We start from the raw sequence: 24,443 nt of genomic DNA on the forward strand, positions 1-24,443 counted from the left end.
TTTTTATTTTTTTAAATGTTTTTCAGTACATTAAATAGTACAATTGAAAGATACAACTTGTCCCACAAAAAACGTTGAGCGATCACCTTGCGCTGCAAGCGGAGGATGCAGAAGACTAGCGGGGTGTCCCCTCTCTTCTTCTGCATCCAGCTGTTCCCCGCTCCGAGCGCCTGGCTGTTATACAGCCGAGCGCTCTGAGCAGAGGATGTAGAAGACAAGCGGGGTGGCCCCATTGCCTTCTGCATCCAGCCGTTCTCTGTTCGGTGCGCCCAGCTGTTATACAGCCGAGTGCTTCGAGCTGGGTATGGAGAACAGAGCTGAACTACACTGTTCTTCATGCACAGCTTGTCATCAGGGAGCGGGATACAGCTGAAACAATAGTATCAGCTGTATCCCGCTGTGAATCCCTGATGAGGCTCATCGTTGTTTTTCTTCATTCTTTTATTATCTTACATATTACATGTAGTAGTAATCTGTATTACACTAACTTTTTTTTCTCTTAGGCTTCTGATTTTTATGTGGAAATGAAGTGGGAGTTCACAAGCTGGGGTAAGCTGATGTTATACATACATCAAACTCTAGATCACCCATAGAAATCCTTCTTGGCACTAGCTTTGTCATTACTGGGTTTCTTCTTTATAGTCGGTTCATACTTATTTTAAATTGTAGCTGCAACCCTGTGCGTTACGGCTCACTCACACGGGCGTATCTTTCATGCACGTAATGCGCAGTACACAGTAAAATACACATGCAACACACAAAATACAGATTTATTATGTATTTTAAACCCTGATATCCCATTATAGGCGTATTGCGCACCAAAATAACACTTGCTTTTTTTCTCTCTCACACGTGCCTGAATGGCTTATTGTAATCAGTCGACTTTAGGAGTGCGTATTATGCGCATAATAAGCAGCCTCCATACACATAGTAAAGAAAAGCAAGTGTGTTGTTATATTTTAAAGAGCCACACTCGTGAATTTTTATTTTTTTCATTCCTGTAACGCTAGCATTAACCCCTTAGTGACGAAGCCTGTTTGCGCCTTAGTGACGGAGCGAAATTTTGGAAATCTGACGTGTCACTTAACATATCATAACTCCGTAAAGGCTTTACATATCCAAGTGATTCTGACATTGTTTTTTCGCCACATGTTGTACTTCATTTAGGTGGTAAAAATAGACCCATAGAATTTGTGTATATTTATTAAAAACCCCAAATATGGGAAAATTTTGAAAAAAATGTCATTTTTTTCACGTTTTCAACTGTAATATCTCAAATATGTGCAAACATACTGTATAAATCTTTGCTCAGATATATATTTCCATCTGTTCACTTTATTCTGGACACACGTTTGAAAAACTTTCATTTTTTTTTAACCACTTAGACATACAAATTTAACATTACTTTTCAACATTTTGAGGAACGCTTTATTTTCCGGCGCCAAGCCAAGATTGTAAAGGCTCATAGGTGTCAGAATTATAGATACCCCAACAAATGACCCCATTTTAAAAACTACACCCCTTAATGTATTCACTGAGGGGGGTCAGGAGTATTTTGACCCCACAGTTTCTTTTCAGGAATTAATGCAATTTAGAGTAAAAAAAATAAAATTTCATATTTTTGCAAATACGTAGTTTTTAACACAGAATTTTTTTCTATAGTGCACATGAAAACGAGGATTTACACCTCAATTTTACCCCCGTTTGTCCTGTGTTCAGAAACATACCCATTGTGGCCCTAATCTTCTGTCCGTATGTACAACGGGGCCAAAACCGAAAGGAGCAGCCCTTGGCTTTCAGATCAGACATTTTGCTTGAAGGCGTTTTAGGCCCCATTGTTCACTTGTAGACCCCTCGAGCGGCCAAAACGACAGAGGACCCCCACAAATGACCTCATTTTGGAAACTAGACCTCTTAGCGCATTAATCTAGGGGTGTACTGCATATTTTGACCCAACAGTTTTTGAATAAAGCGAAGCAGAAGGAAAAAACTACGTTTTTTTTAAATCAATTATGTGATTTTAAAAACAGGTTTTTTTTTGGACAGCAGACATATAAATGGAGGCTTTCACCCAAAAATGGATACCCCCGTTTGTCCCGTGTTCAGAAACATACCCATTGTGGCCCTAATCTTCTGTCCATATGCACAACGGGGCCCGAACTAGAAGGAGCATCGGGTGGTTTTCAGAATAGACATTTTGCTTGAAGGCGTTTTAGGCCCCATTGCTCACTTATAGAACCCGTGAGCGACCAAAACGACAGAGGACCCCCACAAATGACCCCATTTTAAAAACTGTACCCCTTAACGCATTAATCTAGGGGTGTACTGTGTATTTTGACCCCACAGTTTTTAAATGAATCGAAGCAAAGCAGTAGGAAAAAAATACGATTTTTGTTTTTTTGGCAATTATGTAATTTTAAAAATAGTTTTTTTTGTACAGCACACATAGGAATGAAGACGTTCACCCCAAAATGTATACCCCCATTTGTCCCGTGTTCAGAAACATATGCATTGTGGCCCTAATCTTCTGTCTGGATGCACAACGGGGCCCAAACTGAACGGAGCGTCAAACTTTAACTGTCTTTTGACTTTTACGTGACCGCCATTATCCATTGGATAATGGCGATCATGTGACCGAAGATGCTCACCACGGCCTTCCCCCCTGTGACATCTCTAAGCTCTTGGCTACGTTTAGTAGCCAGGAGCAAGGAGATTTTAAATTTTCTCTTGCCCTCCCCAGCTTCTGCGCTTGCGTCCGCCATTTTGGCGACAGGCGCATGCGCCAAAACTGGGGGAAGGTCCGCGGATAAAGATCCCGTCGGGGAACCTCGCTGGTGGCCTTATTTAAGTAATTTCACCTTCCCTCACGGATCCGATCCGTGATGGGAGGTGAAAATTGAGCTTTTTTTAACTTTTACGTGATCGCCGTTATCCATTGGATAACGATGATCACGTGACTGAGAAACGCGTACCGTGGCCGCCCATGAAATCTCCAGGTGCGGGGAGACTTTAAATTACCGCGCCAATCTGCAGCTTTTGCACCTGCGTCCGCCATTTTGGCGACAGTCACGTGCGCAAAAGCCGGGCAAGGTCCGCGGATAACTCTGGGGGCTTAAGGTACCTAATTTTATCTCCCCTCATGGATATGGTTCATGAAGGGGGATGAAACAAACTTTTCCTGTTTTGTTTTTTTTTTTAACACTTTTTTTTTTTAACTTTTTTTTTTTACTTTTACATGATCACTGCTATCCATTGGATAGCAGCGATCATGTGACCGGGAACCGCATACAGCGGCTCCCGGTGACAGCTCCCTGCTCTCAGCTACTCATTCTAGTCGAGAGCAGGGAATTTTTAAATTTCCCGGGCCTCCCGGCTCTCTGCGCATGCGCGTGACGTAATGCGTCTGGCGCGCACACGCAGACGCCGGCGGCAGTGCCGGGGAGAAGACAGAAGGATCCGGACGCTGCGGAGGATCAGGGGTGAGTACTCTCAGCTCCCCTTACGGATCCGATCCGTAAGGGGAGCTGAAACTTTAATTGTTTTTAACTTTCCATTGAGTTTAACGCGATCGCCGGTATCCGGTGGATACCGGCGATCGCGTTACCGGGGGTGGGGTCCCGCGGCCCGGGATGACAGCTCCATGCTGTCGGCTACCTCCGGTAACCGGCAGCATGGAGCTATCACGTCCTGAGCCTGCAGGGCTGTCATTCCTAGAGGATGCATAAAACTACGTCCTCTAGGAATAAAGCCAAGCCGGCCAGGACGTAGAATCCCGATGGGGCCGTCGTTAAGGGGTTAAAACCTTAAACAGATTTTTTTTTTCTTTGAAAACTGCATGATACCAGCCTTAGTATGTCTAAAATTCAGTACTAATTTTATTGTGTATTAGGTTTTATGCCTTTTCTAACACACAGCTTCAAATCCCCTGCTTACCTCCACACAATTGTAAGGTTCGATGAGCAGTTTCTACCTGCCATCGCCACTAGAGGGAGCTTACAGCATACAGATTTATTAATGAGTTGAAAAGGGGTTGTCTGACTGCTTGTATTTTTTTTTTTCCATATAGTTTTTTTTTTTTTTGGCCAAGGGCATTTGGCAGGTGAAGTCACCCAGCCAGAAGTCTCAGTGACATCCTGTGAACCTGTCATGTGGGCTTTTAATGTAAAAGCCCCAGCAGGTTTACGGGATGTCACTGATGCCATTGCTGTCGGGCCTTCTATTGGCTGCAGACGTCACATGTAAACAACTCGAGTGGCCGCTGCAGCAACAGAGACAGAAGACCAGAGAACCGGGAGCACGCAGCGGGGAAGCAGCACAGCAGTAGAGAAGGGAGTATATATTAATATATATTAATTTAAAGGTTATTTCGTGTCTTCCCACTGCCACCAATGTTAGATAAGTTAATAGAAACTTTATAAACCCACATGCGGTAAGCTCCAGTAGAAGTATTTGCAAATACCAGTTTTATTCTCTATGGCTGTGTGAAGGAAAACAGGAAATTGAAGATACATGCAGCATTGTTAGAAGTGCTGAAGATCACGAACGGACTTCAAAACTTATCTACAATCCAAAATGTAGACTTTTGACCCTTCTTTTACAGTTCCATTGTTGTCCAGGGTATGTCCAAGCGATATTTGTCGGATATGGAAAAGTGGTGCCAAGCTCCGTGTTGATGCTACTCTGCTGGGCTTTGAGAACATGAGCTGGATCCGAGGAAAGCATAGCTTTATATTTAAAGAGGAAGGTGAGGTCTGACACATGCTTTACACGTTTTCTGTTATGGGTATAACTTTTAGCTAAAATACAGTCGTCGTCCCCTCCCTCCTACAATGGTCTAAACATTACCTATCTACTGGACAGCTTTTAATAGTAGTTGGGTGACTTCACACACAGGTGTTTCTGACACAGTTTGAGTCAAAACCAGAAGTGGTTCCAGCAGGAAGAAGTAGAAGTCCTTTTATATTTCCCATATCTTTGAATCTACTTCTGGCTTTGGCTCAAAAAAGTGACACAATAGCTGCTACAAAACCTGTGTGAAGGCACCCTGTGCTCCTTTCTGTTTTTTTTTTTGTTTGTTTTTTTGTTTTTTTCATCTCTTCTAGCAGGAAAGCTAGGTGACATCTGGCATGGCTGCCATTGATAAAATTTATCAGAATAGGGCACCCAAGAAACGTTTTTTTAAAAAGATATTTTTTTTAAGGTTTAAAGGGGGTTATTTCTGGTATTAAAGGTCTATAATGGAAATGTATCCTGTTTGGACTAGGAACCCTACAATAGTCATAAATCAAAGTTGAAGAATAGTGACTCGAGTGTTTGCCATTGCCATGTAAGTGGTTAGACCATAGTGACTCAGGTGTTTGCCATTGCCATGTAAGTGGTTAGGCCATATAATTGCACTAGTTATACGGACTAGAACAACAGTCTTACCATATCGTGTGTCAGTGTATTTGGGCCTTTGTATTACAGTATGTCCTTACTTCGCTTCAGCTTAAAACGGTTTACTAACTTTCTTATGTGTGCAAGCATCACACCTTCTTTATGGCTACATTAAAGAGCAGTTTTTCAGGGCTGATAAACCTTCATAAGGATAAGGCTTCTTTTCATGTTGAGAGCTTTTTAAATCTAATTTCCCAGTTAATGCTATGAAGAAACAAACAGACTTCCAATGTCCACAGATAATTGGGCAGAGCTGATGGAGATCAACCACGATGACAGGACCGTCACAAAGGAACGTTTCGACATCTCGCAAGAAATAGAGGGCATTACTTTGGATTCTATGCAGCCAGCGGAGAGGGAAGTCAGCAAGAGACTCACTTCGCCTGTCATTAACACTTCCTTGGATACAACTTCAATTGCCTTTGAAAGGTAGTCCCGTGTACAGCAACATGCACCTCTCCATGTAGGATGCCAATGGTCGTGGGGTTTGAAAAAAAGGAAGTGTTTTGTTAAAACATCCTTTTGTGTGTCTTATTGCCACATTTCAGGCTCAGAAAAATTGTAACTTGTTTAGAGTATACAATTAAATATACTCAGCTGCTTATCGATGCAAATACTTTGGTCCCATAGTTTTAGACTATAACTGCTAAATTGGCAAAGACCCAACACATTGTGGCAATCAGTGGGAGAGCCTAGCGGTTATCGCCTATCCAGTGAATAGACAATGGCAATAGACAATAACCTGAATAAGCTGATCATGCACGTTTGATAATGGATGCAATCTAATGCGTCTGCTCCTCGTAAGGAAAGCACTGTCAGACGTGTCTGTGCTCCACACTAACCCTTCTCTACCTATTGTAACAAGTATGGTTGGCATTCCTGAGCATTCATTATCACTTACAGCTCATAGACGTGAGCAGTTTCCGCTGGCAGACCAGACCCGCACATTATTTAAGTCTGCCATCCGTGTGACCGGTTCTCATGTAATACATTTTCTCTGTAGGAAAAAAAATATACGACCTGGCAAGATCAGCTGATCACTGGGAGATACAAGAGTCAGACTCGTGGCAATGGGCTAACATGCAACCTTTAGTGAAAAGCTAAAGAGACCCCGTCACCATCTTTTTGCACCCCTCTGTGATCGCACCATAAGATAGTGCCCGTCACACTGATTACAGTGATATGTCTGCTGTGTGTATCTGTGCAGGAGTTTTGGAGACACTTACATTGTATTAGTAACAGCCAGACAGAACTAATCCTGCACATTCATGAGCTGCAGCTAGCCACACCCACCCCACCCTCCAGCCAATGATTGGCAGCTGTCGCTATGCATAGTAATAAGCAGAGAGCTACCAATCAATGGCTGGAGGGCAGGGTGGGTGTAGCTAGTTGCAGCTCATGAATATCCAGGACTACTTTATGTAGTCTCTATACATGTGCTGCTACTGATAAAATGCAATTTTCTCCAAAACTCCTGCACAGATCTACACGCCAGATGCATCACTAATCAGCATGACAGGCACCAGAGGCTCATTTACACGCAAAGACAATCTTTCAAACGATTGAAAGATTGACCATTTTAGCGATCATTTAGCATAAAGTGTTAATGGACACGTTAGTGTCATTAACACTTTATGCAAAAGGCCTCCGGGAGCTGTTTGTAGAGCACAGCATGTAAAAGGGCCTCTGGGAGCTGTCTGCGGAGCACAGCATGTGGGCTGGGCTCTGATCACGGGTCCATTGTTATCGCACGTGCTGTCAAAAGAATACAATGTAATTTCCATCTCCCGTGCGGTCCCTGTTATCTCTCTCTCCGGCTGAACTATGGATTTTAAGCTCACCTTAAAATCATCGTTCAGCGGAAGAGTGAACAAAGGCTGCGTTTATACATGCTTATCGCTCATATGCCATCGTTTGAAAAATTGTGAGCGATAATTGTTGAGTGTAAATGGGCCTTTACTTATGCTGCCTGCAGAGAGGGGAGAAAAAGATGGTGAAAGTGTCTTTAAATAACCGAATTTCAGTTTTAAATTGCAAATAAGAATGCACCATATAAAATATAGCTGGTAAAACTCTATTTTACATTAACCCCTTGAGTGGCACGCCCGGAAATTTTCTGAGACTAGCTCCACTGCCCATAGTGATATAGCCCGGAAGATTTCCGGGCTATGTATCACTATGGGAGCTGCAGAGCACAATGCCACAAGCTCTGGCATTGTTCTCTGCCTGCACAGTCCCACAGAGAACCAATGCAGGACCTTGAAAAACAGAAGCTGGGAGATATTGCCGATCTGCCGGCAATCTCCCGCTTCTGAATTCAAACCCCTGCACTGGTTTGTTTACAGGTTACCATAGAGACCATCGGCTTGTCAGAAGCAAGCTGATGGTCTCTGTGGCAGGGAGAGTTGGTGTTTGGCTGTCACAGGACAGCCAGGCACCAGCTCTTACAGCAGAGATCAGAGAAAACCTCTGATCTCTGCTGTTAACCCTTTACATGCTGCAGTCTATGCGACTGCAGCAAGTAAAGGGCTGTCCCCATCAGACCCCCTGAATGTGATCTCTGTGGAAGTGCCCTAGAGGGACAAAAAAAAGTAAAAATATTTAAAAGATAAACAAAAACACTTGTCTCCCTTTTACTTTGTAAAAAATTAAAAATAAAATTACACATGTGGTATCCCTGCAGATAATGACCCAGAGGAGGAAGTTAGTACATTATTTAACCCCTTAATGACACGGCCCTTTTTTTTTCTTTTTTCCCCATTTCTTTTTTTCCTCCCCCTGTTTAAAAAATCATAACTCCTTTATTTATCCATCGACGTCGCTGCTTGAGGGCTTGTTTTTTGCGGGACGAGTTGTATTTTTCAATGGTGCCATTTAAAGTACCATATAATGTACTGAAAAACTTTTACAAAATTTTGAGTGGAGTAAAATAAAAGAAAAATGACATTCCGCCATCTTTCAGTGTGTTTTTGTTTCTATGGCGCACAAACTGCAACAAAAATGACATGATAGCTTTATTCTATGGGTCAGTACGATCACTACGATACCAAATGTGTATACTTTTTTTTTTTTTGCTGTAATACTTGTATATTTTTTCAGACATTTAATTTTTTACATTTTCTGCTGCATCTTCTGCGCAACAACTTTTTAATTTTTCTGTCGACGTACTTGAGCAAGGGCTCATTTTTTGCGAGATGTACTGTAGTTTACGTTAGTGCTAATTCGGAATACATACGACTTTTTCACTTTTTATTGCATTTTCTCTGGGAGACGGTAACTGAAAGTGCATTTGTAGCATTCTTTATTTTTTTTTTCAGACTACGTTCACCGTGTGGGGTAAATAATGTACTACTTTATATATTGGACTTTACGGATGCGGTGACACCAAATATGTATTTTACTTTTATGATTTAGATTTTTTTTTTATTATAGATATGGCAAAAGGAGGGTGATTTAAACTTTTAATCCTTTTTTTTAAATTTTTTATAAAGTGTGAAAAAGTCATGAAAAAGAAAAAAAACTATTATTTGGTATGGGCATAATCGTACCGGCCTGTAGAATTACTTTAATATATTATTTATACTACTCAGAGAATGCAGTGAAAAATAAAAAATCATGCCAGAATTACAGATTTTGTTAATCTTGCCACTAGAAAAAATGGAATAAAAAGCGATCAAAATTTTACATGTTCCAAAAAATTAGATAAATGATGACAAGAGTTCATCCCACAAAAAACACATCCTTCTAGAGCTCTGGCAATGGAAAAATAAAATTAGTACGGCTCGTGGAATGTGGCGACACAAAAAAACCTTTAAAAAAAAATGCTTAAAATGTACAAAAATAGCGAAACATAAAACTGTATAAACTTGGTGTCGCCAGAATCTTGTTGACTCAGAGAATAACGTTATCACACTATTTATTCTGCACGCTGAACGCCGTAAAAATGAAATCCAAAAAACAAATGGCAGAATTTTTCTTTTTCCCCAATCTCCCTAGAAATTTTTTTACAAAAGTTATGCAATACATTATATATACCCAAAACTAATGCCATCAAAAAGTACAACTTGTCCCGCAAAAAACAAGCCCTCATATGGCCGTGTCAATGGGGAAATGAAAAAGTTATGGCTCTTGGAACGCGACTGCAAAATTAGTTTAAATTAAATGATTAGACAATTTAAAAAACCTGCCCTGGTGGGCACGACAGGGTGGTAGGAAACCCACCACTCAAGGGGTTAAAGGGGTTAGCCACTTAACAATTAATGTAAAAAGTGTTTTCTAAATGTAATGCTGAGTAAATTACTAATGTGCTCTTATTCATGCACTGCCCCGTACTGCTGAATCCATGAAGCCTTGCCCCCTCATCCAGCCCTGTCCATAAGGTGATTGGTTATGGAGGGGTGTGTGACCATAAATGTAACTGCTGCACCTGCATACCATATATTATTACGGAGGAGACTCAGTCATGTCTGTCCATACTCCGTAATCTTATGGACGGAAGAACAGTGAGCACTTGTCACCACTTCTACTCGCACGATCTGCTTATCTGCCATTGTATTACTTAATATGGCTATGTGACGGCTTGTCCCTTTGTCTGTTTACTTTCCTTTTCATTTTTGTAATCTTTATAGAATTGGTATAACTGAGGGGAGTAGACCCACATAGACCAGAATCGCTCTGTTTTATTTTCCAAACATTAGTATTTATAAGAAGTGTCTCTAAGCTTGTCGTGTGTTCCTAATGTCAAAATCCGAAACTCATTTTCTCCTTGGCCGGTTCTTGCTTGTATTTTCAGAACAAAGTCTGGATTCTGGGGCTGGAGGACCGACAAAGCAGAAATAGTTAATGATTATGAATCCAAGGTAATTCCCGTGTGTACAGGTAGTGTGACGTCCATATGTTACGCTATAGGTGTAGTCGCATGCTTCTCCTGGTAGCTGTGTGGATAATAATGGTTCCTTTTCTTTAGGTTTACTCCGCAAATAATGTAAACGTTGTGACAAAAACACGAACGGAGCATTTAACGGAAGAAGAAAAGTCCCGGTATAAAGGTATAATCTGTCTATCCATCTAGTAAAAAATAAACCTATACCCGGCTATTGGAATTCTGCAACATTGTATCATTGTTTATTACTTACAAACCAGAATCCCGCTTCTTATGCATGCTCGATCCTGAGGATGACCTGAAGAATAGTAGATCAGTTTTGTAGTTCCAGAAACCCCTTAGATCAGTGCTGATTTGACTTCTATCACCCCTGCTAATTAGCTGATTGAGGGAGATGCAGTGATCCAACCAGTATAGTGTCCCCTTCATTCTTTACCAGGCGCAGCTTGAAGGGGATTCTCTCACCAGGTTCATGAAGTTTGACTCTGTGCTCAGCTCTGAGTCACGGAGGTGGGCCATGACAGCTCATCCCCCCTCACGTCATGCAGACTGACAGCTCTCTCCTCTTTTGTGTGACATTATTTTTTGGGGTACTCGGGTGCGAGGCTGGCATGGCCCACTTCTGCTTCAAGAACCTGGTGACAGAATCCCTCTTTTATTATCTGATGACAGAAGGTGTCATTAGAAAATAACATATTTTATAAATCACGTTTTTTGTGTTTTTAAACATTTTTTTTAATTTTTTGTGACCATGTATAGGTTTTTTTTTTTTTTTTTTTTTTGGAAAATGCAAAAATCCTGTATTTTACACCTACCACAGAGCCTAATACTAGTTTGCACTCCCTGATCTATTGAGAATACTTTACAGTAGTTATCACAAGCAGGATTACACAGCTGGATACCCACCATTCACAATAGGTGACCATCCACTCTCCCTCCCTGTAAAATGACCTCTACACAGGTCACACAGCATGCATAGAAGAGTCTCCCATACAAAGTCAATGGGCCTCCTCCTGTCCGTTGTGTGAATGGCCCATGAAGCTGCTGTAAAGAATCTCTGTAAATGCTGTTAAATGTTGCTTAAAAAAAATGACAGCCACCATCGTCCTGTATAGACAGCAGAATTATATTTTTTGATTGCAGAAAATTCAGAGTAGCATGTAGCGTCTTAGACTACCAATGCTAACCAGTGCATCAGATAGTCAGAGAAGTGGTTCGTCAATCTGTGTTTCTCCAGGCCTAGAGGATCGCCTTAAGGCTAGGTGCACATTACTGTATTTGGGACAGTGCGCAGTCCGTTAATCCACAGACACACGGCCCCATTATAGGCCTAAAAGGCTATGCACATGTTCAATTTCTGTCCGTTCTACGAATGCGAAATGGGGCATGTCCATGTGCATTGTTCGTGAGCTGTCAGATGCGAGTAACCCCCGCAACTAATGTGCTGCGGGCACAAGTAACTAGTTCTAAACTGCAATGCCATGTATCGTCACTACAAAACGTACGGAGCTGTGCTTCAGTCAGCTTGTCAGTGGGGTTGTCCGGTGTTGGACCTTCACCAATCTGATTCTGTAGTATAGAAAATCCATATTGGTTAACATTTAGGGGGAGGAACAGAACAGCCTGAGTCACTGATGAGAGTGCGCGCACGGTTCATACTACCTGAGAATCCCAGTACACCATACAGTGAAGCTGCATTAATACAGACCTTGGCTCTTCTCCGATGGAGCACAGCTATGTCGCAGCTAATGTTGTCTGTGTTTTCCAGGGTGTGAATGATAAATCTCTGTGTAATGTATATTTCTTTTCTGTATGAACTCTTAGCTGACAGGAACTTCTTGGAGTCTTTATTGGGGACTGTAGAGCACCAGTTTGGAGCACAAGGGGTGAGTGGTCCTGTCCGTTATATATTGCTGTTACCATCTCTGGATTTCTATTACCTTGCTATGTGCCAGCCTTATTTAGTATCTTCCGTTTGTGTACTCCCCATCCCCTGAATGTATTTTTATTTTGTATATCACAAAGGCTTTCCAGGCATATTGAGTAAAACCGGTTTAAATTGCTCAATTACATGGTTAGACTGGTCATCTCTGATTTTAGTTTATACCCATGTTTTTTGGTCTCAAGGACGCACCTGACTGTGACGCACCCAGCACAATATAGGAAAAAATATTTCATACTAGTTAAAAGGTCTGTCCATTCTGCATTACCCATTCTGCTTCATTATGATGATGCTACAGAGAAAAAACAGCTTTGTGTTCAAATGGTCAACTGGAGCTTTGTACGTTTACAATGGCCAGCAATAGAAGGCTGAAATTCACATATAGTTTAATTATAGTGATGGCATACTATATAAATCTGATTGCAGTGTCTCCTCTGTCCTCCAGTGCCCCGTTGTGTGTCACCGTCCTCCCTTTCGCTCTCCACTTGGTGCCGTGTTCTTCCCTCTTTCCCTGCGCTGGCCTGCTTGTATTCCTTGTGTTGTTGCTGCTCTCCTCACCGCTATGTTTGAGGAGCTGCAGATAATGACTGCATTACTAGATGCCGGGTTTCTAGGAGGCGGTGAAGATGCAAACAAGACCAGTGGCACCAGAGAGGGAGCACAGGCCACATTGTAACAGCAGGGAGGAAACCAGCAGCAAGTAGTCGGACTATAAGATGCAGGGACTTCTTAGCAAAAACTTTTTTTTTTTTTTGCTAAAAAGTGCATCTTTTATAGTTCACAAATATGTTGAATTACTGCTTTTCCTCTTTAGTCTTATTCCTGTTGACACTTAGGCTGCTTTTCTTAGCCTGTGGGAAGGCCAGCTTATTTTGTTAACCATGAATGCTTTATATGTAAACACCGGGATACACAAAAAATGTTTGAATTAAAAACAACAAAAACCAAACTCTCCCATCCAATATACAGGGCTCATAACACAATGCATCAAAGATCTAATAAATAGAATACCAAGAATTCATGAATCAAAAACATGATATCTCTAATAAAGTGGCAGTGCTAAAAGAGGTATTTCATGCAGAAGGAATAAAGAAAAATATAAATCCTATTGGGTCATGCACATCATTTTAAAGTATAACAATATAAGGTGCCAGGGCTTTAATGCATGTTTTTCCTCTCTGCATTGATGTCCCATTATCTGCAGGATTTAGGCCCAATGCCCACGGCCGTATTTGCACTGCGGGATCCGGAGCGAGCGTTCGCCACCAGATCCTGCAGCAAATACTCCCCATAGGACATGCTATGGAAAACACTTTTCCATGCCCACGAGCGGAAATCAACTGGGATTTTCCGCTCGCGGGGGAAAAAAATTGCAGAATGTCCTATTCTATGGCGAGCCTTACACAGACGACAATGTGAGTGACCCCCAGAGGTCTTATATGACATCCTGGTGTGCAGAGATGTTAAAAAGAAAAAAGTTACAAAAATGAGTAAAAAAAAATTACAGAATAAAATTAAAATGTATACAAAAAAAGAAAATGACGTATGTGTAACCTGTAATCCAAAACTATACAAATTATATAGCAAAACTTCCGAAACAGAATAAGGAACCCATTTTTTTTTTTTTTATTTGTTTTTTTTTTTTTAAAAGCTTATCCCAAAAATGTGTGAAAAGTCAATAAAATAATAGCCCTATATTTCATGGGGGAAAAAAACGAAGTAAAATTAACTTTGGTTGTTGAAGGGGGAAAAAAAGGTAAAATCCCTAAAGTGTCTGGTCCTTCTGGACCAAAACACCCTTCTCCTTTTAAGGGGTTATTTCAGGTTCTTTCTACCCCCCCCCCCCCCCCATTTTTTTCCCCGCAAATATACCCCTTAATTTACTCTCATTACTGATGTTTTTTCAGGATCTTACCACGGAATTTGCAACAGCCAACAATCCAACAGCTATCACTCCAGAGGAATACTTCAACCCTGAATTTGACCTTAAAAACCGAGATATTGGAAGGCCTAAAGAATTGGCCATAAGGACCCAGAAGTGAGTAAATAAAGGAAGCTCTTTCACATAACAGATGCTCGGTAGCCTGAAAGAACCCATTGGAAACCATGAGCTTCACAGACATGCGTTTTGTAGTGAGATTTTGTAGCCCGTGTGAAAGAGGCCTAATGGTAATGTCCTCTGAGGGCATGCCTTACTGCTTGTAGTATGGATGTATTTTTCTATTTTATATATTTATTTTTTTTATACTCCATACGATCTTTAGTAGAAAACGTGTGATTTCTTAACAGATTTAAAGGAACTCTGTGGATGTGCGAAGATTTCCCTCTTTCACTAGTAGAGCAGGTCACTCCTATCATAGACCTAATGGCCAGGACAAGCTCTCACTTTGCTCATCTTCGGGACTTCATAACACTTCAATTCCCCCCTGGCTTTCCAGTGAAAATAGGTATGACTTATGTACTACATACAATATGACAGGTGAAACTTTTGTATAATGAAAAGTTCTGTAACTTTCTCACAGTAGAGAATTTATTGCAACTGCTATCTAGTCTAGGCCATCTTCAGTGCGTTAAATATACAGTATAGGCAACAGCCCTAATCTCTCCACTATCTCAGTATCTTACAGTGCATGTGTCACTATATGATGCTGTCCTTGATAAAGTCTTAAGGGGGATTTGTCATGTCCTCATATCAGCAGGGCCAGCTGCATAGCTTTGCAGCCCTGCTGACTCAAACGATTTCTCCCTTTCCTCCTAGTCCCTCCTGTTTTCCCCGTACAGGCTCTTTCTAGTATTGGTGTGAAGGTCAAGTAGGCAGTCCTCACTGCTTACTGTCAATCAAATTTGACACCGCCCATTGACCGTGAGCAGAGGGACCGCCTACCTGACACATTCACGGCACTGGGAACTGAACTAAGAGCCTTTACAGGGGAGTGGAGAGAAAAAGACTTGGGCCTAATGTCCATGGGAAAATTTGGGCCTGCGCGGATTTTCCATGCAGAATCCCACCGCGGATCCCTCCTTTCCCGCAGACATGAGGCCAGAAAATCCTTAGGACTAACCTGTCAGGACGCTGCAGATCTCCCCTCTGTCGCGGACGGATCTTCTTTCTTCGGCCCGGTGAATGTGCTCGGCACGAAGGCAGTGTGCCTTGCGCATGCGCTATGGACATGCTTGTTTGTTTTGTTTTTTTCTTTTTGAATTCCTGCTTTCCCGTGGCAGAGCAGAAATTCAGCTCTGGGTGTGCCGCGAATATGGACGGGTTCCATAGGCTTAAATGAAAGTCACAGGAGCCGTCCGTGCGACAGACCCGCAGGAAAATGGAGCATGCTGCAATTTCTTTCCGTGCATACGACCCACACAGCGGGAAGAAATTCCATCCGCATGTTTTAGCTGCCCTACAGATGCTAATGCATCCCTATGGGCAGCAAGACTCACAAATCTCCCGTGCGGGGGCCACATTGGGCCTTAATTGGAGTCGGTGAGACTGTGACTGCAAAATAGCTGGTCCTACTGACAAGAGGCCATAACAGATCCACTTTAAAGATGGGGGGGGGGCAGTCCTGGTCATGCTGCAGTGTATATTTACAGCTGCATGAGTGAAAGAATAGTAGATGAGGATAAACGCACCGTAAAAAAAAAAAAAAAAAATTTTTGGCAAGTTTATATGAATTCCTGAGCGATTTAACTAGAATTTAAATTGGTAAACACTACTGCTGATTAATTTCAGTAGATCACAAGGCAAATGCATGTTTTGTACTCAGACAAAAAATATATAGAAAAATCTAAGCTCAATTAATTTCTAAACCATGTGTATGAGTATCTACTCTTAGGCCCCCTGTCCATGGCAGTAATTTCGCCGGCTGACGCTTTCCATAGCATTGCTATGGAAAGCGCCAGCACCTGTCCACGAGCGGAGAATCATTGCAATTCTCCGCTCGCGGCGAGCAATTCGTGGCGGGCAATTCGCAGCATGCTGCGAATTGCCCCAATTCTCTGCGACCAACCTATCAGATAGGGCTGACCGGTGGAGATTCGCCGGAGGCTCCCGCGGCGGCGATCTGCCGCGGGACTTTGCATCGCCCGTGGACAAGGGGGCCTTAGCAGTGATCACAGTATTTATATAAATCCATATTCATCACAAACAAGCTTCTTGTGTTCAATTTCCCTGATATTACCTTGTTTAAACCATTTTCGCATGCAACCGCTATTTTTTTTTAGATTGTATACTTTGACCCTTATGTATGCTGAAGACCTTGATTTGTTTTCCCACAGAAATCCCTTTATTTCATGTACTGAATGCAAGAATTACATTTGGGAATGTGAACACTTGCTCCACAGCAGAGGAGATTTCTCCCACCACTCCGGCAGGAACGCCAGATGAAGGTGAAGGCTCATGGCTGATAACTTTCAGTTTGTCTGAAGGTGCATCAGTTTTGTTCCCTGCTATTTTGAAAGTACTTCATATGATTTTGTCCTTTGTTTTCAGCTGCTGCTCTTCCAAAATTTGAAGTGGATCAATCTGTTTTTGATATTCCACCATCCTATCATATTCAGGAAAATGGAAGGAGCCTACATATTCGTGATGAAGATGATGAAATAATGCAGTTTGCTATTCAGCAGAGTCTTCTAGAGTGCAGTGGAAATGAGGTTAGCATTACATGTGCACCCCAGATAAATACCCGCGGATGGTCAATAAAAGTGATTTAAAAAAAATATGGAGCATGAAATAAAATGGACATGCTCCATTTTCGTGCGGGTCTCCCGCGGGGACGGCTCCCGCAGGCTTCTACCTCAGCCTGTATACCAGCGCTGCTGCTGCTGGTGATCTTCGCTCGCTGTTAGTAGACACATGCCCCACAACGGCCTGTCCTTTCTGAGCTTTGTGCCTCTTCACCGAGGAATGTAAAAGTTCCATTCCCCTGCCTCGCAGACAGTTATCCAGAAGAAAGTGGCGTTTTCAGTCTTTTCTAGAGGGTCATTTTAAAATTAATTGCACACAATTTATGTATTTGTGGTCGGCAAGCTTTGCCAGTGGGTGACACCATACATTAACTTATGTGCTACATAACATGGAGACATTTCAGGCGATGGTCGGTTGAAGTAGCTGAACTACTGTGGCGCTGTATGGGCTGTAGTGAACCATTGCTGTAATATACTGCTCAATGTTTTCTCTGAGGCATCTTCACTAATATTAAGTATATGCATTGCCATATTCTGTTTTTGTTTTTATAGCAAATGCCACAAAGCCAGTCAAATGGAAGCATTTCTTCAAATCAAGTGTTTGATGCTCAGTATGAAAGGTAAACTAATGAATGCGCAACTACAAATTCATATGTTCAAAGGAGTTTTCTCATGAAAGACATCCTGTGGCTGTGCCATAAATATGTTATCAACCCCTGATGGGTGAAAGACTTGTATCTGGAACCTCCACTTATCGGTACAACTCATGACGTGGCGAAAGATCTATTCACACAGGTGACAATGCTGCGCCAGTTCAGTCCGTGTTCGATACGGGCAGAACTCGCATGGAAGAAGGCAACCTTCCATTGAATGAGTTCATACACTTGAGCGTGTTTTGCAGGGGGGGGGGTTCTAGTTTTTTTTTCCACTTGGACTGATGGTCTGAGTTTGCAGAATCTCTGCGTATTATGTTTTTGTGCGAGTCTACCACCAGAATAAGATATGTAATATTCGGTGTCCAACACATTGATCAGTAATTAAACTAAAATTGCCCAAAGTTGAAGAAACACTGCGGTCTGATACCCTCATTATAATCTAACTTTTTTATTGAACTAAATTAAAATACTAGAAGGAATAGGAATTTAAAAACATAAACGCCTGCCTAGCATACTTGGGAGCACTAAGAGATCGAGATAGATATATAGATATATATATAATTAGCTGATATACCCGGCTTCGCCCGAGTTAATTTGGTACTGGTGTTTATCTGGTGTTCACACGGAAAATCTAAGTCGTGGTTACTTTAGAGATACCAAGGGAAAAAATATGTTCACCATTTTGCATGGTTCTTTGCGTTACCCAGAAAACGCCACGTGGAGGTAACCATGCGATGTTTCCTTTTATATAAAATGAAATCAGGAAGTGAGAGAATTAGATTCCATACATAAAATTTAGAAGCTAATTCTTTTGTGCTTAGAATTGAATAATCGAGTTGGGACCCATTAACTTTTCCTATTTATGACATAATCAATGCCCGTGCCAAATTTGAAATTTCCATGACATCGGGAAGTCAGAGAATTAGATTCCATACGTAAAATTTGGACGCTAATTCTTTTCGCTTAGAATTGAATAATCAAGTTGGGACCCATTAACTTTTCCTATTTATGACCTAATAAATGCCTGTGCCAAATTTCTGACATCGGGAAGTGAGAGAATTAGATTACGTACGTAAAATTTGGACGCTAATTCTTTTGCCCTAGAAATGAAGTTGGGACCTCTTTACTTTTCCTATTTTAGACATAATCTATGCTTGTGCCAAATTTCATGTTTCTACGACATCGGGAAGTTGGAGAATTAGTGGTCAGTCAGTGAGGCCTTATGTTCTCAGGGGTTACTAGAGGCCAGTTTGCTGTGCAGTGCGAGTTATGCCCAAGAATTGCCTGTAAATGGAAACGGGCAGCTGGCAGTGATCTCTGGCAAGCTTTATGTCCATTCAGTGAGCAATCAACGTTTCTTTGCAAATAAGGATGATGGAACCATACCTCTGCAGCGCTACCTATTGGATGGCAGCATTCTTGCAAATCTATGTCAGACCCTTTATACAGGGTTGACATTGATTTGAAGGAATGCTGCCATCCAATAGCTGGCGCTGCAGAGGTATTGTTCCATCTTCCTTATTTGCATAAATTACTCAGAGGAGCGTGCTCCTCACTTTTCAGGTATCTTTTCACACCCCTTCTCAGCGCTCTCGTTGGGGAGAGACTATGCAATCCCCTGACCCACTCACCCCCTAGGTGTGTCCACACATTTTTTGGGTGCTCTCCTTAAGGTGAGATGACACCCCTGTTGACCAACATTTCTTTGTGAAAGCATGGCAGTGATGATCGCTAATAACACTGTCGGATGCTTATGCGCCCGACAGTCTTCCCATGCAAAAGGACCCTAATATAGATTTGGTTGTTGATGTAGCCCTTATCTATAAGCAATAAAATCTTTTGTTTATATCCACCAGGGCTCTGCAAGAAAGCCTTCTTGCCAACTCTCAAAGTGCCCACTCCAGTCTTAGCAGCCATTCTCAAAGCTTTGATAAAGACTTACAATTTGCTATGGAACTATCTGCCAAGGAACAAGAAGAACAGGAAAAGATGCGTCTCCAAGAGGAGGCTGAGCTGGCAGAAATTCTTCGACTCTCCCTCACAGAGAAATAAACTGTGTGAATTACTAAAACCGAAATCGCACTGGCTTGGGAACCTCTTACGATACGGGTCTAGCCTTCACCTTTCCGAATACCAGCAGTGAAGATGCCATAAGTGAGGGCATAAGGTCACTCCACGGACTCTGTATCTACCAAAGAACTGTACATTTTTGATACTTCTGATTTTATTTTCTGTTGCTTTAAAGACTTGCAAACCAGGGACTCTGCCTCCTTTTGGATTTCTAGTAATCAAACATGGCAGTTTGTAATGAACAACCATTAATAGAGACATCTAAAATTCAGGATATAAATGGAATAAATTGTTTTACAGGTTTTTCCTATTCAGGAAGCAGTACAGCAGAAGTGTCCTTTTTTAATTTCTAAATACAGATGTAGCCAAGGTGAATGCAGAGCAGTGTAGACCCCATGTGGCGTGTCACCGGTATGTAAACCCTGTAGACCTGCTGAGTCTCTTAGTTCCGATAGAGCTTACCAGAAGTTGGCACCAGTAGCTGCCAAATCATTGGGTCATTTGCAAAGTCTATTTGAGGGCGATGTAGAAATAAATGATGGAGCAAATCTACTTTGCAACAATAGATGGAAGAAAACCCTTTCCAGGTAAGCTCAGTAAGGTCGTATTGAAGGATCGGGGACAAGTCTTCATTCTGTATTAAACTAATCAATGGGGGATAATGGATTCTTCTTTAGGCAGCCTGTACCCCTTCTGGTGTTACATCACTGTTCCCCAAATTGCTCTACTCGCTAATAGAGGGTATAGATGGTGTGGATGACTACAGTTGCCTTTCCCAGATTACTCTTGTGGTGCTATAGAGAAAATATTATCATCGCACCTCTTAACATGTTGAACGGATGCCACAAACGTCTTGAGTTATCTTCTTTTTTTTTTTTAAATGTGCGGATTTCCAACTAGAGCAAATGTTTAAAGGAAAACTCCAGTCTAATATTTAAATTGTATGTAAATAGTGTTTAATTACATTGTAAATGCTGTATAATTTATATCTGCTGTTACAGTATGGTTTCTACATTTTAGCAGCTATTGGCTTATATGTACAATGTCAGACAGATGTCCCTACACAGGTGTCAGTGGGCAGGTGCCTAGAATTGTACTAGAGCTACACTCCTTCCTTTAGTAAGAAACATATAGAGTATCCAGTCTGAAAATGATGCATGATGGGGCAAAACCAAGATGAAGCATTTATGTACTGATCAGCCATAACATGAAAACATATTTAGGTCCCTCTTGTGCCATCGAAACGAGTCTTGCTTGTCAAGGCTTGAAGATGTTAGCAGAAAATCTTTGAAATGGTTACTAGATTTTCAACTAACTTGCGCTTATGTGATAGTCAATGTGATGACTTGCAAAAGTGAATATTACTTTATTTATCAAAATTGATGTTTTTGTGCTGAAAAATTACCCCAGGGTGCTGGCTACTAGGTATCTAGTTAATCTCCACCCATCAGCTCAGGAAAAACCAAGAAGTAGACATGGAGTCTTTTGAAGGTGAAAACTGGTGGAAAATGTAGAATATGAATTTTATCCCACACTCATCTGATATACATGTATGTTGCCAAGAGGTTATGTATGGAGCAGGCTCAGGAGCCAGGCCCGATCCATACATGGCAGGTGCTTGATGTCTTTGATAGCGGACGCCCAGCCACAATTGGAGATAACACCCATTTCGGCTGTTAAGCACTTAGATGACACTGTCCGTTTTGACAGCTGCATATAAAAGTCCCAACAGAGGGAGGGAACTGCTGTCATCTGGCTCACCAGCAACAAGATCGTTGGCCGCTGTTCGTTCATCCATCATGGCAGCCTGGGACCTTGAGAAGCCTCCTAGTGCTACCATGTATGTTTGCCTCTTACTCCCTTCCAGTGCCTTACAAAATACAGCAATACTGAAGTATTGCAGTATCTTGTATAAGCGATCAAACAGATGCTAGGTCAAGTTCCCTATGGAAACTAGAAAAGATAAACTGTAATTGTGTATGTGGGGGGGGGGGGGGGAGGAATGTCTTACTAAACATGGGAAGGTTTTTTTTTTTTTCTTTATGTAATTTAAACTTTTAACATCTAAGGTGTGCCCCAAAATAGTACGATAGAAACTACAGGTCGTCCCACAAAAACAACCCTTACAACCCCATTAATGGAAATGATAAATTATGGTGGCCACAAGCTGGCGACTGAAAGCTAATTTTTATTTTTTGTTTAAGAAAAATGTAATAAAAAAAACAATCTATATAAATTTGACTTTGTCGTAATAGTACTTACTGATCAACAGAATAAACTTAACAGAGTTGCTGCTGCATCGCGTGCACTGTAAAAAAGACAAAGGTGCTGTTCTGTTTTTTTGGCTTCTTTTTTTTTTTTACCCATTTCACTCCACTTAGAAATCTTAAGTTTGGGGTTTTTTTTGTTTGTTTTTCTGTAGATTACATAGTATCATTGATAAATACAATTCATTTGACAAAAAACAGGCCTTTCTGCAGTTATGTTTGTGAAAAAAATAAAGGTTCCAGATTGTTTTGATCTCCCCACTTAAAAAAAAAAAATAAAAACCCGGAAAATAGCAATGTCCTCAAGGGGCTACAGTGGCCTGAAATGGTGTTATTCCATATGCGCGCACACACGGCAGCTTATTATGAAAAGTCAGGTATGCTGTAAGTCCTGTAAATTGTAAGGGGGACCTCCGTGAATAAGATGGGCATCATTGAGCCTTACCTGTCATCACCCTGTCACCGGTGACTGGTTGTCCTTCTTTGGATCACTTTTGGTAGATACGAACGACATGAGACCTGTAGTCCCGAAGGTGCTCTGACCCAGGAGTCTAGTGATAATAAACTCTTGTCAGTCAGTTCCATTGAGTGGATTCACACAGCATGAAAATCCAGATACGTTACATGCTGATTTTGAAATCTGTACTGAAAAGCCGCAACATTAAATGTACATGCTGCCTGTCCATTCTGCTGCAGATTCCACATAGATCTATTAATCTCATCCACGTGGATGCAATATTTACTGTGTGAATATATCCATATAGCACTCAGATCCTTAGGCCCCCCTGTCCACGGGCCAGGTGGAATATCGCTAGCCCCCGGGGAGCAGGGGAGAGAACTGTCAGTTCTCTGTGGTGAGCCTATCTGACAGATAGGCTCATCGTTACATGCTGTGATATGAGTCCCGTGAGTGGAGAATTGCTATGATTCTATGGAAAGCGTGCGCTGCGTTACTCGCGGCCGGATTATCAGTAATGCAAGATTGCCCGTGGACAGGAGCCCTTACTCTTGCCCGTTTTTTCCTCTAATCCAGTGTTTCTCAGCTCCAGTCCTCAGGACCCCCAACAGGTCATGTTTTCAGGATATCCTATAGTAAGAACACATGTGGCAATGTCTGAGGCCCCGACAATCATTACATCACCTGTGCAATACTAAGGAATTCCAGAAAACATGACCTGTTGGGGGTCCCTGAGGACTGGAGTTGAGAAACACTGCTCTAATCCGTCAAACGTACTGTTTGCGTACCACCTAATATATACCCTTGACAGGTGTGATTGGCAAGATAATCAGTGTTATGCCCGTTCACCGGTAAGCTGTTATAGGCTTATGGCTGTTATGATGTGATGATTTATATCTTTTAAGGATTTTATCATTATAAAATATGATGACAGGAGTATTTCTTTGCGCCTTGCACCTATTTCATAGACTTACTGCGGTTCATGAGCCAATACTGTCAAATTTTATGACCTGGATGACCGTGGTGGCAGTTGGGGTATGTCACATGCTTATGAAAATATTGATAATTTTGTTAACGTCACAACCAACCATTCAAGGTGTACTTGGAGTAATGTCTTCACACGGGACAGCTATCATACGAACAGTTCAACTTTCTGTATGCTTTTTCACAGTGATTGTTCAATTTTTAAGTCGAGAGAGACTCCTACGAAGGTTGTTGGTTAGTCATTAAAAGACGGATGACTGCCTTATTACACCACTGGCTCTGGATGGCGGACAACAAAACAGAGCTGTCCGTACTTGTCAGATGATCAAACGATCCTCTCTACGTGTGGTCTGTCTTGGGCGTCCTGAGCCCAGTTGCCTCATGTATCCACTGGTCCCAACACCTCCTAACAGCCTATTCAGAATGGCCCTGGTCCCAAAAAAATTGTTGCTATAATCATCCAGCTTCTTCCATTCCAATAATGCCCCCCCCCCCCCCCCCCCCCCAAACTCCGTTAACTAGGTGAAATCTAGATTGCGTAGTAGGGGCGTTTAGTGGTCAACAAGTGAAAAAAAGAGGTCCACTACACACAAGTAACCAATGAGAGCTTTTTTTTTTTTTTTTCTCTTACAGGTCAAAGGTTTTACCACATTGTAGAACCTCCAAATGTCAAGACCATTAATCTAGTCACGCCACAACTCTAATAATTTGCATATCTTCCTGAGATGTAACTACTTCCCACGTTTTGCAAAATGACAACTCCTAGGTGCTTGCTCTTTTTTTTTTTTTTTCTCTTTTTTTCTCTGTTTTGTTGGACAATGAGTATATTTCTGCTTATTAAGATGTGACTGTGGTCTATCTTAATAGAATGCATGCAGAAATATCTTGTACTGCAATACTAGCCGAAATAGCTCATTCATTGGCTGCACTCAAACTGCGGGACTGCAGCTGCAAACATAGACCGGCGTGGGGGACTGAGCACTAGCGCAAGACGCAGTGGGAGGTGGAGAGAGTTGAGTATAAATTTAATAGGCAATTAAAAAGTCTTATGTACTCGCTAATGGTA

General features: G+C 41.7%; 1 protein-coding gene across 2 annotated transcripts in view; it reads left to right on the forward strand.

Annotated features, from left to right (window-relative positions):
• ANKRD13A (ankyrin repeat domain 13A) overlaps positions 1 to 21,910 on the forward strand; it is a 30,035-nt gene extending 8,125 nt beyond the window's left edge. For both annotated transcript variants that reach the window (XM_066603885.1, XM_066603886.1), the window contains 12 exons: positions 504 to 549; positions 4,601 to 4,744; positions 5,676 to 5,865; positions 10,229 to 10,295; positions 10,403 to 10,484; positions 12,143 to 12,204; positions 14,168 to 14,298; positions 14,550 to 14,707; positions 16,536 to 16,646; positions 16,750 to 16,910; positions 17,496 to 17,563; positions 19,456 to 21,910. In XM_066603885.1, the coding sequence (XP_066459982.1) occupies positions 504 to 549; positions 4,601 to 4,744; positions 5,676 to 5,865; positions 10,229 to 10,295; positions 10,403 to 10,484; positions 12,143 to 12,204; positions 14,168 to 14,298; positions 14,550 to 14,707; positions 16,536 to 16,646; positions 16,750 to 16,910; positions 17,496 to 17,563; positions 19,456 to 19,651 (1,416 nt within the window). In that variant the 3' untranslated portion in view covers positions 19,652 to 21,910. The remainder of the gene's footprint in view (positions 1 to 503; positions 550 to 4,600; positions 4,745 to 5,675; positions 5,866 to 10,228; positions 10,296 to 10,402; positions 10,485 to 12,142; positions 12,205 to 14,167; positions 14,299 to 14,549; positions 14,708 to 16,535; positions 16,647 to 16,749; positions 16,911 to 17,495; positions 17,564 to 19,455) is intronic.
• The last annotated feature ends 2,533 nt before the right edge of the window (positions 21,911 to 24,443 follow it).

Source organism: Eleutherodactylus coqui, chromosome 5 (genome assembly GCF_035609145.1).
Source record: "Eleutherodactylus coqui strain aEleCoq1 chromosome 5, aEleCoq1.hap1, whole genome shotgun sequence".
Lineage (NCBI taxonomy): Eukaryota > Metazoa > Chordata > Amphibia > Anura > Eleutherodactylidae > Eleutherodactylus > Eleutherodactylus coqui.